Below are 16,568 nucleotides of genomic sequence, written 5' to 3'. Positions count from 1 at the left end.
ATCTTGCCCTTTTTATTTTGAATTACAAAATTCAGATTGGAAGATACCCCTGTTTCAATTTTAAACAATGTATTCCTGGAGTGAATGTATTCCTGGAGTGATTTGAACACTCATATGAGTTCAATTCAATTCCACTGTGTGCTGGGTTAGTTTCAGAAGTCACAAATGAAAAATTTAATTACAGTGCATGAATGTGTGCAAGAATCTAGTTATACATATCTGAAGCTGCTGCGTTATTCACATTGCGACTTCGTAAGATTCCGTTTTTTTTTTCACAACACAAGGACTTCTTTTGATCACCAACTTAGTATACTCCCATCCACGAACGCTCAACTACAAAGGTCTAATTGATCTATGCATTCTTCGTTGTTTTATTTGAAGCTATTATATTTATAAAATGATAACTAAAGAAATTCCAGTATCCATGGAAAACAAGTGTTAGTTCAATATTTCCATGTGGCAGCGCAATTTTCTTATCCCATTATCAGTAAATCGGAACATGAACAGTAGCATCAAACACAAATGTGAACCAACTAGCAAAAAGATCAAGTATGAAGACATGAGTACGTCATCTCTCCATATGTATTTAAGAAAACTACTAGCACATTAAGGTACCTTTTCCCACATCTATTACCATCAACTCCAGCATATATTTTTCCTGTGAATTTAAGAAACATGAAAAGCATCAGGAAGTCACAAAGACATGGTATTGACAGAAAAAGAAAAAGCATCTACAAACTCTGGAAAAAGTTAGAAATTTTCTCATGTAAGCAGAAGAATTATTTCTGATTCAGCTCCTCCAGAAAGATATTTGGTGTTCTATACAGATTTTTATATAAAAATGAAAATGACCCTAATCATCATTTTAAGAATCAAGACTGCGGAAATATCAGCACGGTAAACACCATAAGGACTAATTAGACACAGTTTATTTTATAAACATCACTAATTCACCCAAAAGGAGGACTATATAAATAACAACGATTAATCCGATTGAATAGCCATGGATAACTACCAATTCAACAATAACTACAAATGAAATCTTTTAATATTCTCGTTTCTTAAGAGTACACCCAATAGAACCCTCAACCTTCAACCCTCAAACCCTCAACCTATTCCTCTTCTGCAGATTCTTTTTCCAGTTAAGATTTTCATCTATATTAACCCTATGAATCAACTACATTTAAGGTCATTTTTAAGTTTCATTGCTATGAGTTCAAGTAATTGTTGCATGGATTAGTAGTAGTATTGCATTAATGGGTTTGTTGCATTGCCCTGTGTTTTCACCCTTTTAGAAGTAATATAGGGATGAGTTTGGAACATCAGGGATTCAAAAATGTTGCTCTCTCGATTGTATTATATGGCTTCCTTTTGGAGGTAGGAAGGTTTTATCAATAAGTGCTGGTGTTGATAAAAGGGGTTGGCTCACTCTTTGGGATTTACTAAGAAACTTCATTACGCAACAAGAAGATTTGGCATGATTTCAAATGTTCAACATGTGGAACTTCCTAAAATGAGAAATGAAAGATCTAAGTTAGATATTGTTAAAAGTAACAACGGTTTATCCCCCTATGAGAAGTTCACTCATTCTTTCTAGGTGAAAAAAGAAAAGGAAATAACAGAAGATGATCGGAGTTCAATTTTGGAAATTTCTAGATTTTTTGCTCATGGTAATTGGTTGGGTATTCAAAATTTTTTAGAGGATCAGCTAGAAGCTTCTTTTGTTAGTAATCCTTTGATTAATGACAAGGCCTTGCTAAAGTTTGAAGATGAGAATTTTCTACCTATTAAAAATGGAAGAAATTTAAATCTTTTCGTATGAAGATTGAGAGATAGTTAGAAGAAAAGCATTGTGTGCCTAAGTTTACTAAGGGAGATGGTGCTTGGTGGAGATTTTGGACTTACCCCCGAATCTCTGAATTTGTGGTTGCTTTGAAGCCATTCACGGTCATTTTGGGAGGCCTTATTTAGGAAGACTTATTAGTACTTATTCTTCAACATTAAATAGATTGGATTGTTGCTCAGCCAAAATGGAAGCTAAGAGGAACATTTTTGGTTTTATTCTTTCCACAATCAAAATGAAAGACAAAATGTTAGGAAGTATTTTTATTCCAACTAGAGCCTGTGATATGTCTGCATCCCATTCTTCACCTTTTGCGGTTCTTTTATGTATTCTAGCATGCTTGATAAGTCTCTAGATTTTTTATGCTGCCAGGAGGTATTGAAGGATCAATAGTCTTTTGTTTCTCCACTTACTGAAAATTTGAATTTGAAAAGGGTTTGGGCATTGATGTTCTAGACAAGGTAGTTAATGAAATAAATTTGTGAGAATTTGGTTGACAAAAACTCATTTGGTGTAGTCTTGCATGATTTCGAAATGAAGTTGAGCATTAATGATGGAGTTGGTAAGGTCATATTTTCAAAAGCTTCAATTGACAAGGCAGTTGATAAGACCATTAACGAGTCCTTGACATAAGAACACCCGTTAACTAACAGGGGCATATTCTTCATTTCATCCAATCCTTGAGGATATTCTTTGAATCCCGAATTAATTGGTTGTTCACGCTTTTTAGCCCTCCTCGTGAAACAAGTTACCTCTTCTGATCCTTCACATTCCTTGTTCCCCAATACATAGTACCAAATTGTTTTATACCCTTTGAATCCAAATTATGTATTAACTAGAGGAGTTACCCACTCGACCAAAGACCCTATGTCTCTTTCACATGATGATTCTAATGTTGAACCCATGGTTAGCATGAACAGTGTGGAATCAATTATAGAGCCTAACTTGGAGGATGTTCTTGAAGATTTTTATTTTGAAGCTTGTTCATTATCTCAAGAAGGTGATTATGATACTTTTCCTCTTCCTCCATCTTCCATACCTGCCAAATTTGCTTCTTATTGAAACTTGTGGTTTTTCAGATGTGTAAAATCTCCCATTGATTCAAGAAAAGACGTATATACACTGAACTATCATCCTTTACAATTATTGCTGTTGCAGACACAACCTATACCATATTAGTGATATTATTTCTGAAGAGATTCTTGATGTGGGAAGGTTATAACTGATAACGTTTTGCGACACATGGCCTTTCTTGTACTTCTTCTATCTTTGAGGAAAGGGACTGATAATATAGTTTCCATTGAAGATTTTTGGGGCACTAAGGATTCTTTCTCGTTAGTTGTTAGCATTTATTTCGTTCATTCCTCTCTCACCATATATTTGCATTTCAATAGATTTTTCTAGGGTTTTTAGGTGGTCCACTCTTCAAGTTTGTTCAGTTTTCATTAATGAGCATGAAGAAGAAGATTGTACTCGTTTCTAAGTTTTTGATTTTGTATTTTCTTTCTTTTACTTTCACTCCCTTTGGGAGTTTGTAACCTTTTACATGATATCAATGGGAAGTTTTTTGTTCCAAAAAAAAAAAAAAAAAAAAACTCATACAAGTGAGAAAAAAAGCTTGAGATAACAAATAATTGCTACCGGTGTAAATGTGAACACATAAAATAAAGATGGTTGTGATTACAAGTGGCTAATGTAAGGTTGTGCATAAACCAATGCAGACATGTTGAATGAATAAGCTTATAATACCCACCGGAGATTCAATTTTGAAAAAGAATATTTCGTTCCAGAAGACCAAGTCAACCTCAGCAGATAATGAGTGGTTTGAGCTACTTCTGGATGTGCGTGCACTCTGTTGATGTTGCAATTCAACAAAAGCCCCTTGGAGGGGAGTAAGACGAATAGCTACAGTATACTGGTGAACAGCTGGTCCTTCAACCTTTGGCAACTGTATCAAATGTTTTTTTTCCAAGTAAGAGATGATCAAGTGTAGACAATTGTCCATAAATGAAAGCAAAATATGTAAGGAAATGCCGGATGAAAAAGTCTTCACAAAGTAGTTGATGAAAATTATGCCATACCTGTCCACCAGAAATTATTATCGTCACCATTCTTCTATCTTTTTTAAAATGTTTTCCTTCCAAGTGGGAATCTAACATGTTCTTTGAAACAGGAACTTTTAAGGGCTTCATGTCCCCTGAAGGCATCCGAATTACATTTTGAAGACCACGTATTTCAGTAGCTCGGATGTAAATGTCCTGACCAAGTTTATTTTGAGGGATGATAAAATAGTCTCTCTTGGCCTGTACATCACCGATACCTTTTCCACCAGATGTGGGAAACAACGAGTCCTACATGACAATTCCCAGGACAAAAGGAAGAATTGGTCAGCTAGTCACTACATAGCATGTTAATTGAATGCGATCTTGATCTACAGAGGCTATTAATATTAAAATTATAATTAGAAGAAACATATGTACTACTTTTGTTTTGTTATGCTCCTGAACATTCGTGAGGTTGATCCAGCTTGCATAAGCTTGAATGAGCATATTGATATTAGACGCTGAAATATTCAAATTTAAATCCCTAGCTGAGGTAAGATGCAACTGAGAAGCTGATCCAGTGGAATTTTGATTGTAATGATACCTGAAAGAAACCAAATTAGGTCAGTCATTTCAATGTGCAAACTTAGACTACTGAATGTGACATCATCCTGAAGAAATTAAATTATATGGACAGGCTTTTCTTTCCTTTAACTTTTAATTTTTAGTTCATACGAACTAAGGCTATTTTATTTGAAGATAGCAAAGGCTGGGGAGATAAAAGAAGGCTCTCCAATTATTTTGGATAAGAAATAAAGGATTTACAAAAAGGTCAAGATTTGAGCCCAAATGTCGCAGAAGGATTAGTGGTTAATCATGGATAATTCCTTGGCCAATTCTTTTGGTTTGCTCTTAGTATTTGAAATAACTTGTTTTAAATTCTTTATTAATCGATAATACCTCAATCGTATTTTAATACCTTTGATTTTTAATAGAGACTGGGACTAGATTCTTTGGAGGGAGTTCTCGTTTTCTCTATTAGGCTAAACCAATTTAGTATCAGAGAGACCTTATGGGATAATGTTGGCTGCTGCCGAAAGAAGACCAAGAAACTTTGGTTGACGACAAAAGTAAGAGGAAGATTCACGAGCTGTGCTCATTAGCCAATAGCACAAAACTATTTACAACGGGGATACCTTTCAGAGTACCCTATTTCATGATTTGAGAATAAATTTCAAGAAACTTCCAAGAAAGGAGTGTTTTGAATTAAGAAAGGTCACAGGAAGACATGAAAACTGGTATAGATAAAAATATCATAAATGCACTCGAAAAATCCCGGCGATTTTGAAAAGGAATTCCAGCATGATAATTCTACCAATGTTTGAACTTTACAAAGAGATTTTTCCTTCAAATGTGAACTGAAACTGATAGAGGTGGAAATTGGAGGAAATCAGGATGGATGCTTTATGTTGGAGGAGATTCGGAAAAGGTTGATTGACACCCAATGTGCTATGGAACATTTAGAGAGCTGAATGGAGCATCATGTGAGCAAAATTGAAAAAAAAAGAAAAAAGAAAAAAAAAGGGATTTCAAAAACCAAGAGCTCATGAGTCGCAAAGCAAAATCAAGAAAATCAAAAGAACTCACACGAAGAAAAAGAAAACTCAGGCAAAGAAGAAAAGAAATTGTCGTGCAGGAAGAAGAAAACATGAGCAAGGATGATTGTTAAACAATGGCTGACAAAACCTTAAGCATAAAAGACCAGTTGCGCAAAGAAGAATAAAAAACTGAAAATGAAAACATGAAGCAAGTGTTGTTGTAAATGCAAGGTTTTTGGGCACACACAAAGAGGAAGACGAGATAGCGTAGAAATAGAAGATTTGACCATTTGTGGCAAATGTTATGTGAAGTGTAGTTGACCTCAATCTAACATAAATTTGGCCTTCTCAACCCAAGCAGCATGCGAGTCCAATCGTTGTTCTACAAAAACTAATGTGGCCAGTTCCCGAAAGAATTTACATATTACAGACTCTTAGTCCAGCTCAACATTAATCTTCTCCATGTTCTTTCGAGAATTTTTCTTCATATGGGAGGATTCAATTCCAATTGGGAGATTACAGTGGCCCATTCTCCATGGCTAGCTGCTGGTGGTTGAATGATCGTTTCTCATTTCAGGCAGCATGGTGATCAGCGTTTTTTTCCAGCTAAGACTGAAGCTGAATCGTGTTCCCATTCAAACTATTTACATTTTTACTTCTATCTTCACCTTTCTTTTTAAAATTTGAGGATGAGTTGGGAGGGATAGAATTGATACAGTAGGATTCGTGGTTAATCTTGAGTAATTCCTTGGTTAATCCTTTCCTTTTTAATTTCCTTTAGTATTAGAAATACTTAGTTTCTTATACATTATCTACAAACAGGAATTGAAATCAAAGATTTTGTGGTCCAATGCAGTGAAAGCCATTTATAAAAATTTGGCTGGAAAGGAACAAAAAGATCTTTCACAACAAGCTGCTTCCATGGAATAATTGTTTTGGTTCTTCTCATCTGAAGGCTTCTTCTTGGTGCACTCTCTCCAAACACTTTGCTTATTACACTATTCAGGACCATTGTCTTAATTGGAATTTTCTTTCTATTGTAATTTAGTATCGTATAGATTTGGTAGTTTGAGCATCAGTCTATTATCATTATATCAATGAAAGTTTCGTTTCCTTCTCAAAAAAAAAAAAAAAAAAAAAAAAAAAAAAAAAAAAAAAAAAAAAAGAAAGAAAGAAAGAAAGAAAAGAAAAAAGAAAAAAAGAAAAAAGAGAAGCATCCCAAGGTAATTACCTTAGAAATCCATCTACCGGTTCAACAAGTGGCTCCCAGGATTCGTATTTATCATTATATGATCTGGCAGCTAAAAAGAAGTTCACAACTGAATTTAAATAACCTTTTCTTCCATGAAGGCTAAATCCCAATCCGCTAAGCGATATATTGAACAATGGAACCATCTGTCAAAATCAAGAAGAGAAATTATGCAAATAGACCAATAAAAAAGGTCAAACTTGGTTCAGTTACCTGCAAAAAGAAGTCTATTTCTAACTATAATAATCTAAATGTGCATAAAAAGAGGGTTTATATTTCAAATTTAAAAGAAAGAATATTAAGAAAGATGACAACGTTCTATGAGGAAATAGAGTGTCATCAAAATTCGTAGGCCGAAAGGTAGAAAAAGCAAGGTTAGGACCAAAAGGTAAAATTTCACATAAACAAAATTCCTAGGTATGTGCTAAAATCGGCACACGTTTGGTCATTAGGGCAAGGAATGAAGGTTGCCAAAGAAGAAATAAAACAAGAACAATATGTTGCACAACACTCCCAGATGAGGGAACACTCCAGGAGCTGATTCCGATGTCTATGTACTCCACACTTATAATTAAATCTATCCATTTCAGGCAAAAGAGTTTTAGGTCCACCGTCAAATCCTGGACAGGCAAAGGAAACTAAGATTTCTTTTGTGAACAAAAATCCATCTTTTTTAGTGTTACATCTACTCCATGAAGAAAAAACTTAATCGCTTGGATTATGAAACAACAAAAAATAAGGTGGAACAATACCATTGCCATGGTAATTACTAGATTGTTGACAGTCCTTTACTCTAACAACATCTAGAGTTGCTCAGTTTTAGATCCAAGTAATTCGATAAATTACTACCAGAAATATCTACAACCAGAATATTGAAATTCAACATGTAATCTAGAGGACTTTTTCACAGGATGTTTTCTCCTGTTTTTTCCTTTTATTTTGCTCTCTTTGTCTACAATTCGTAGCCTTTGACGCTTTTGTACTCTTTTGAACTTTTCAATCATGACTGAAAAGTTTTGTCTCTGGTTTAAAAAAAAAAAACAAGAGCTTTCATTCTTTTGTTAGTAAGGGCTAGTCTTGAGTCTTTATTAGTTCGGTAGACATTTGAACATTCTTTTTATTTCATTAGCAGGTACTTGAGGTTTAATTCAAGAAAGAAAAGAATATATAAGAAAAAAATTTCAAGTAAAAAGGGACCCGAAAAAAAAGAGTCAACAGCATGCAAAAAATACTAGTTTAAGATTTATATTATTTAACAAGGGTTGTTTATTCATATATGAACAATAATCAAAATAAGAAAAAAGTTCAAGGACACTAAATTGACTCTCATAACGCTCCCCTTCATTTGAAGCTCATTAACCAGATAGCCAAAATAACTATTTCTCAAGTAATTTAATAAAACTAAAATGAAACCAAAGTGGAGTAGTTTTCTTACCAAACCAGCATAGTCATCAAAAACTGCTATAGAAAACGTTCTCACTTCTGCGTCAATTACAGTGTTATCTGAACCACTTGTTACATGTGAATCCACCAGCTTAAGATTGAAACTCCTCTGAGGCCTCTTAGACCCACTCCGAACAATGAAGGTCCCTAACTCATTACCAACTATCCATATGCTGAATGGCTCGGTTATTAGCCTGGCATCTGAAAAATCCCAGGCACTTTCCTCCAAGAACTGATCCCATGCCACCATATCCATTCGCACACATCCCAATGCACTGAAGTCTTGTTGCTTAGGCTTACATTTGCATGCAATACAACCCAAGGAAACAAACCCTGCAGGAGCTTGTGGCAACCAGAAGGATATATCTTCCATTCCTTTTTGCTTCTTGATTTGCCCTACAAGTTGGAAATCAAGTGGGGTCTTGTACAACTCTTCATCTCCAGTATGATTAAGAATTATAGATGTATTTGGACGCTCAAATCTGAGTTCAGATGACAACCAAGAGTTAACCAAGAAACTAAAACTCAAACATACTGAAATAAAATAGAAAATGGAAAGTACACACCCTTTCATAACAACATCACCAAAATAAATCTTCCCCTGAGGAACAACTGGACGCCATATTGATAGTTTCTTCTTGGAATTTGATCCTCGATTCCACCATATCAACTGAAAGTCAGTAACAGCCTCAAAATGCTGACCAGAAGTTACAATACGTGACTTCTCCGGAAGGGAGGTTTCAGTTTGACTTGGTGAAGCATGACTATCTGAACTCTTAGACATTTGAAGATACACTTCAGGAAACCCAAAAATTGTACGACGCAGTTCATACGCAGTACCTCTCACACTAAAGGTTGTTGGATCTGCTGGCAGAAAAGATCCAGCAGCATTGTCCACACGCCATAAAGCAATATTTGAACGGCACCTGCAACTTATCAATAACGTTGTATCAAAAATAGTTTTACAAAATAAATGCCTAAATTTAATCAAGATGAGAAATCAAAATTCAGTGAATAGTTTAAATGCATCTGGGATTGCGAAGTCCAGTTTATATCTTAAAGAAGAAACCCGTCCAGAATACAGCTCCTTGCATACGTAAGACATCCAAAACAACCACCAATATCCAAATACGAATAAAAATAGAAAACCAACAAATTTATGTGCCATGCAAAATGAACATAAAGAGAGATTCATTAGTTTGACATTTGACATACGGTACACTGGTGCTGATACTTATGCAGTCCCTCAAGGAACAACCAGAAACTAAGGAAGTGGCGATGCAGAAAACAGCAGACAATGGCGGTTTCATAATTCCTTTGGAGACAACACAACCAAGTGCAACATATCCTTTGGGTGCTTCAGGAAACCAAATGGAATAAAAGCAGTCCTCCTGGCCTAGAATATCATCACCAGGTGAAGAATCATAATTGTTCATGTGATAATTATAACTGTCTTGAGAAGCTACCGGTGGCCAGATTAGTCTGAAAGATATAGGTCGCTTTACCCTTGCAAAACTGGTGTTAACTGCAAGAACTCCTTTCGTTGGTGGTTTATCACTGCCATGTAATGAGTGCTCATGTCAATACAAAAATCAAACTGAAAAGATAATGCCAAGGGAACTTCATATAAAAGAGATTACTGACGATGGTGTCACATAGTCACCCAAAATTGCAAAACCTGGTGGAGCATTAGGCCTCCAAAATGAATATACTTGATCACTGTTTGGACCTGCAAAACCAAGATAAGAGCTGGAAGAATAAATTTTTTTGATATTTTCCATCTATAGTCAATAACATGAATAAAAATGTGACGGCATACTTTTGATTGTTCCAACTTTGTCAAACTGGGAGCATACTACTGTCATTTTCTTCGAAGTCATTCTTAGAAATGCCACAATGTCCTCTTCAACAGCTAGAAACAGTCTCAAGATGCTGAATGAGAAGTTCATAAATATATCTGAAACAGATAAATGTATATTTGTCTTTCCGGAAGCATTCGAATAATGTACTGATGTATCAAAGGGCTCTAGAATCCTGATTCCATTACTCTCCATGGTCAAACCGAGTGCATTTGCACTAAATTCAGTTGTATCGCCTTTGAGAAGAAACCTATGGCCATGATAAGTATGTAGAACATAACTAAACTGGGAAATTGAGAAAATAAGCCATAATGATGCAATATACACATTTCTGAATGGAAAAGAATATGCATAGTATATGAGTACGCACTAGCATTTTTCGTATTATTCTTAATTCCTTCACTCAAATAAAGTTTTCCATAAATGTAGAGAAACTACATTTACCTGCAATATACATCTAGTTGAGCATGCAAAAGTTGGTTCTGGAGGATTGTAGATTCCCCTACTTCCCTCGATGTGTTGTAGAAGATCAGCTCAGGGCCAATTGCCTGGATGGAGTACATAAATGAAAATGACCAAGTTTCCAGCTCATAAATGTTTAAATAACTTCTATGTGTATTTATTATGTTGTTAGCCATGGCAGTTACTTCAATACAGTGTCTGTTGTGTGTTTGGGGGGGGGGGGGGGGGGGGGGGGGGTGCTAAATCACCTAGCTAAATAAAGGATATTCCACTCGAATGTAAAAAGAAAATTGATCCTAGAAGGCATGCCAACTTAAAAAGTTCCTTTGATCTATTTGCAACTTTCGTTATCAGTGTTGGGTATCCTTATTGTCAATTAGATCATAAAGAGAGATGCCCTCCTAATAGTACAAGATGCTATCATCCTTTCAAGAAATGATGAACTGAAATTGAAGTTGTTGAAGAATAACTTGGCCCAAAAATTTTAGGTCAGATCTAGGAGAACTCAAATATTTCTTGGAGGTTGCTTGATATCATAATGGTACAGTTATATTGCAGAGAAAATATGAGCTAGATCTTAAAAAAAAAAAAAAAAAAAAAAAAAAAAACCAAGATGCTCGAGTGCAAACCACGGAGTCTCTTGTAGACTCACAAAAGGAACTTGGATTTAATTATGAAAGCACGCCAGTTGACGGTCTTGTAGGACGCCTAATTCATATTTGAACACATGCCCAAATATTGTATTTGCTGTCAGCATAGTTGGTCAATGTATGGACAATGCTAATGGAAAACACATGGAAATTATATACTGATTTCTTGGATATCTGAAGATGTCTTTAAGAAAATTACTACTTTTTAGAAATACTTGCAAGAACCGATGCAGACTGGCTAGGTAATATTATAAATCAAAGGTCTACCTTAGGTTATTGCACATTTGTATGGGGTAATCTTGTACCATGGAAAAGTAAAAGGCAGTTTGTGGTTGCAAGAAGTGGTGCTGAGGCAGAATTTAGAGCTCTTGCTCATGGCATGTGTGATGGATTATGGATGCAAAAAGTTGTTTATCTCCAATTCAAATAATATGTGACAATCAAGCCAGAAATAAGCATGGCAAAGAATCCAATTCACAATGTAGCACAAAACATGTTGAAATTGATCGACACTTCATCTCAAAAAAAGTGAACAATGAAGTAGTTCAACTTAACTATGTGCTTACCAACCAACAGCGAGTGGTATCCACACCAAGCATTACCAAGACCTAACTTTGAAGATTTGAATGACAAGTTGGGATTGCAACATATACAACCCACCTTGAGGATGAGTGTTGGAATTAATGTCAAAGTTACGATATTCTCAAATATCAAATTAGAAAATCATCTCCTCAATTTTTGTAATTTTTAGGTCTTTTTATGTTTGTATTAGGATGTCATTTTTTTTTATTCTTTTTCTTTCTAGGATAGTGACTAATTAATTGTTTTTTGTTTTCCTCCTCCTTTGAAGACAATGACTAATTAATTGTATTTATTCCGATGAGCCTGGTGCTGTAGGAAATAGATAAATCACATTGCAAGAGCTAATCAAGATATTTCAGTATTCAACCTGCAATTCAATAGTATACTCAGTAGACTTGTTGCTGGTGATATCTTGAGATTGTACTTCATGAGAGCTTCGCTGGACGACATTATCCCCCAACTCCAAGTACACCTCATCCTGCTTAGATGCTGAATAACTACTGTTGGTACCCATAAAAACACAAGAATCCAAAAATTGTCCACCCTACAATGGTTAAAAGTATTGTTTAAGTTAAATTTTAATGCAAACAATAGAAGTTAACAGAAAATTATGGGCAAGGAATAATACTTTGATAATGATGTTTTTGAACTGCAATTTCTTCCCATTCCCAACATATATCATTGCCTCCTTACTAGGTGCTGAGAGTTCAACTCCGTTTCTATCTGTTAGGTGCATTACTCCACCATTACCATCATAGATGAAATGGTCAATATTTTCATCATCTGCTACTAATGGTTTTCCAGGAGATATATGCAGTTCAGAAGATGGCTGCATATAAGGTGACTGATCCAAGATAACAGCATCAGTAACATGAAAATAGCTCTTATCTTCCTCATCTGATAATATACTGCCAACGGTTGGAACAAAAAATTCAACAACAGCCAGGAGAAAATCAAGTGCAACAAGAAGTTGAGGCTTTTGAACTGATAACGAGACAAATGTTGAAAACTGAGTGAATTTTGCATCAAGAATAAGCATTGTAGGAACTGCTTTAGAAACATTTTCATCTATAGTACTTGCATCACTTGTGAATTGATTCTGCTCATCAGTCGGTATGTGCAGCTGAACTGTGCCAATGCTGTTAGCAATTCCTATTGCCCGCCTGAATTCCTGTTCAATTCCATCACGTTCATCAAGAACAGTGAAATCCTTGAGTGTTGCTGAAAGAAAACCTTCACCGTTTGTATTGGAGTTGTATAATACCCATGCCTTATTAGCCTGCAAAATGCAATTTAAAAGCAGAGCACATAAAGAATTGACAATGCAATATATGAAATATAGAATCTACTCGAGATACCAAAGGAAAAGCTGAAAATTTGATGTGGAACAAGAACTATAGAAGTGAAAAGGACATATTTGATAAATGGGCCTAGAATAAAGATCTTTAAAAATAAAAAGGAAAAAGCGTGGGATAATATATTTAACTTTTCTTTAAAAAAGATGAGCTTCATTTATAATATAATGTTCTCATGTCTTTGATTTCTTCCTCACGGAATTTTATTTTGGTGGGTCTAGTTGGAGCCTTGTGGCTTCTTATTGCTGCTGTCCCCAGATCCTTTAGTTTGTTGGCTCATTGTTTCTGATTTTATTTTTACATCTTTCTTGGTAGTAATGCTCCTACTTGAGTTGCTTGTTTTTTTTTCCTTTCTTTTTCCTCCTCACTCATGAAGTTTGTTTCCTAACATTTCCTTTTCATAAAATTCAAAAAAAAAAAAAAAAAAAAAAAAAAAAAAAAAAAAAAAAAAAAAGAAAAGAAAAGAAAAGAAGTTAAAGCTTGTTGAGATAGTAATTATATTTTGTTAGTTCGTTATCATCCTCTATAAATAGTGAAGGATAGTCTTTTGTACTAAGAACTTTGAACACTGCATAGTCCCCTAAGAGTGTTCCCTCGCTTGACCAATGCATGGATGATGTTTGACTACTCACGGTATCGTGAACCCTAAAATAAAAAATGCATTGCATTTATCCCTTTCTTTACTCCTAACGACTAGCGAGCGCTTATACAAGTTTCCTCTCTTGTACTTATTCTCTAATTCAATATATCATCCACTTTCCTTTCCTAAAAAATAAAACTAACATTGAATACTGCTACCCATAATGAAATAAGGAGTTCATTTTAGGAGAGTTACTTAGAAACTATGTTTGAATTACATGGATCCTAATATTGAAAATTAGCTGCAGGAGGGAAAATTCAGTTAGTGATGCAACACCTGCACAGTGGCTAACGATGCATCTCCTGATATTCCTGCACGTAAGCTCAACTGAACCAGGTCAATATTTATAGAGAGTTTCATTGACACTGAGGACGGTTCGCTTGTTTCAGATTCTGTCCCATCTAGAACCTGGCGAGTAGCAGGTTCTATTATATCAGCTGAAGAAGCATTAATTTTTTTTAATGGAGGCACCACGTTTGCTGTCTCAGAGATATTTGACATTGCACATTCAGTAATAATCTGGTACTCTCTGTTTGAAAGAACTGCTTTCAACACTTCAATCTGATAAAATGACAGCCGGAGAAAAAAAAAAAATTAATTGCATCTGTAACCAGACTTATTGTAGAAGAATACTTTCATGAAAAATGGAATAGTTGATATGGCTACCTGAATTCCAACTTCTAAACTTGGTATTTGGTGCAACAAATCCCGAAGTGACCTGCGGACGACCACTGAAACCCCCTTGACATCTTCAATTATGCTTTCCCCTAATTCCGCACCCACGGCAACATTTAAATTGATATCATCGATCTGAATATGATACAGTGGTCAGACTGCGACATTGTTACAAACTAACGCTATTCAAAAAACTAATTCTGCGCCACATAAGAAAATTGCCGATAATTAAATTGTTTGAGAAACCTTTTTCCATTCCAAAATTAGTTCAAAGGCCATTTTACACAGATATTGAGCTGATCAACAATTTTTCAAACAAATCCCCAATAGAACTCACCATTACAGTTAAAATTTCCAAATGCACGGCGCTCATGTCTGTTTTACTCCCAGAAATCCACTGAAATGTGTTCTGAATGGTAATGTGGACAATATCAAGCTTCAAATAACTGCCGAAGAAAAATCAGGACATGTAAATAATTATAATAAAGGAAAGACAATACCCGCTAATAAATATAAATGTCATATGAAATGTTGAAACGATGACATATGCATTAAAACTCACTCAAGACTGTCTGTCCTTCGAGGCATTAATATTATAGGCTTTGAAAGAGAAAGATCCAACTTCAAAGCAGGTGAGCCTTCTATTTCAGTAGTTGTAAACCACTTCTCTGAATTTGTTACTTGATCTTTTAACTTCACAACACCCTCAGCATTTTCTGGGACGAGACCCACAAAGTAACTAACAACCTACAAATAATTTTATGACTGAATAATAGAATCGCGTAAAACATGGAAAGATAATAATCAGTATAAGGATTACCTCCTGGATGAATCGATTCAAATACACAACGCGTACTTCTGAAAGCTTCCCCAGGAGACTGTATTCATAACCATTATAATCTTCATCATCGACATTGTACGAAGAAAAGAAGAGCTGCAATATGTAGCAAACTTCAAAAAAAGAAACACCATAAAATAGTATAAAACTTAAAATTGTAAAATGCAAGGAACATTTTTTATACTTGCATTATTCTCTCAAACCACGCACACAAAAGCACTGAGTACAAAAAACTTTAATATGTCTACGGGATATACACTGAAATGAAAGATGTCTACAAGTCTGAACCACACAGAATCCACCAACTAACAGAAAAGAAAGATATGATGAGCATCTTCCAAACTATTTTTTCAGAGACAACACCAATCAGCATTTAAATACCAACTCATTCTGCGCCATTCATTGTCATTTATCTTTGAATCATTTGTTCAATGCTTCAAGTTATCTTCGACTAAGCAAACTCATATTTATATATTCCTATCAAAGAGGGTTGGATCAGTGTTCCATGTATCAACCGACATTAGGTGATTTTAGTGTCGTTTCACAGGTGTTATTAGTATACTTGGGAAATTTCAGGATTTTTATAGAAGTTGAAGATCCCATTTCTAACTCACTTTAGATGAATACTACAAGAGTTTTTTTATTTTTTATTTTTTATTATTATTTCTTTTAGAGAAAGAAAGAAAAGAAAGATGGTCATTTATCTAGCAAAGACAACAAATAAAAATAAATAAATAATAATAATAATAATAATAATAAAAAAAAATATATATATATATATATATTATATATATATCTATATATATATATATATATATATATATATATATATATATATATATATAAAATGTTAGACTGGAAGAAAGCAGGTAGAAAAAACAAAACAAAGATCGAAAAAATCAGAACTCTACTAGAAATTCTCCAATTCGTTACTAATATCTTGAAAAAGAATAACCCGCGTAGATGCTTAGAAAGAGAACTCCAACTGGAGACTTCAATTCGTACAAGTTTTGTAAACACACCTATGATATTTAGTTTGCATTGTAGTTTAGGTTACTTTGTTTTTCTGTTACTTATATTCTTTACATAGTTCTGCCTTATTCCAAAATGAAAATATTAAAATACAGAATCTTCAAGGTACTACACACTGCTACTCATCGTTTCTTCTATTCTCCTCAATACCCATTAATTTACTTCCGTTCTGAACAAATTTTAGGAGATCTGAAGTTTGACTCCTATGCTTTACAAATAACAATTGGGAGATATGCATTCACTTTCATATAATCTCAAAGACATGCAATCGTAAATATTTTTTATATAAGACACTGAGGA

At 34.6% G+C, this 16,568-nt stretch overlaps 1 protein-coding gene across 1 annotated transcript in view; it reads right to left on the bottom strand.

The window, feature by feature from the left end:
- Positions 1-16,568, bottom strand: part of LOC111811402 (pleckstrin homology (PH) domain-containing protein) — a 72,023-nt gene that overhangs the window by 15,252 nt on the left and 40,203 nt on the right. Inside the window, exons 27-44 of the mRNA XM_087117799.1 lie at positions 15,219-15,332; positions 14,961-15,145; positions 14,736-14,844; positions 14,390-14,533; positions 14,000-14,284; positions 12,357-13,007; positions 12,096-12,272; positions 10,479-10,582; positions 9,995-10,284; positions 9,820-9,904; positions 9,391-9,732; positions 8,742-9,101; positions 8,168-8,657; positions 6,715-6,878; positions 4,327-4,489; positions 3,925-4,194; positions 3,597-3,791; positions 616-658 (exon numbers count right to left, since the gene is read on the bottom strand). Coding sequence (XP_086973925.1) covers positions 616-658; positions 3,597-3,791; positions 3,925-4,194; positions 4,327-4,489; positions 6,715-6,878; positions 8,168-8,657; positions 8,742-9,101; positions 9,391-9,732; positions 9,820-9,904; positions 9,995-10,284; positions 10,479-10,582; positions 12,096-12,272; positions 12,357-13,007; positions 14,000-14,284; positions 14,390-14,533; positions 14,736-14,844; positions 14,961-15,145; positions 15,219-15,332 — 4,171 coding nt within the window. The remainder of the gene's footprint in view (positions 1-615; positions 659-3,596; positions 3,792-3,924; positions 4,195-4,326; positions 4,490-6,714; positions 6,879-8,167; positions 8,658-8,741; positions 9,102-9,390; positions 9,733-9,819; positions 9,905-9,994; positions 10,285-10,478; positions 10,583-12,095; positions 12,273-12,356; positions 13,008-13,999; positions 14,285-14,389; positions 14,534-14,735; positions 14,845-14,960; positions 15,146-15,218; positions 15,333-16,568) is intronic.

This window comes from Cucurbita pepo, chromosome 15 (assembly GCF_057944985.1).
Source record: "Cucurbita pepo subsp. pepo isolate OVF chromosome 15, ASM5794498v1, whole genome shotgun sequence".
Lineage (NCBI taxonomy): Eukaryota > Viridiplantae > Streptophyta > Magnoliopsida > Cucurbitales > Cucurbitaceae > Cucurbita > Cucurbita pepo.
Note: the sequence above shows the minus strand (reverse complement) of the source record. Positions and strands in the feature narration are given on the sequence as shown.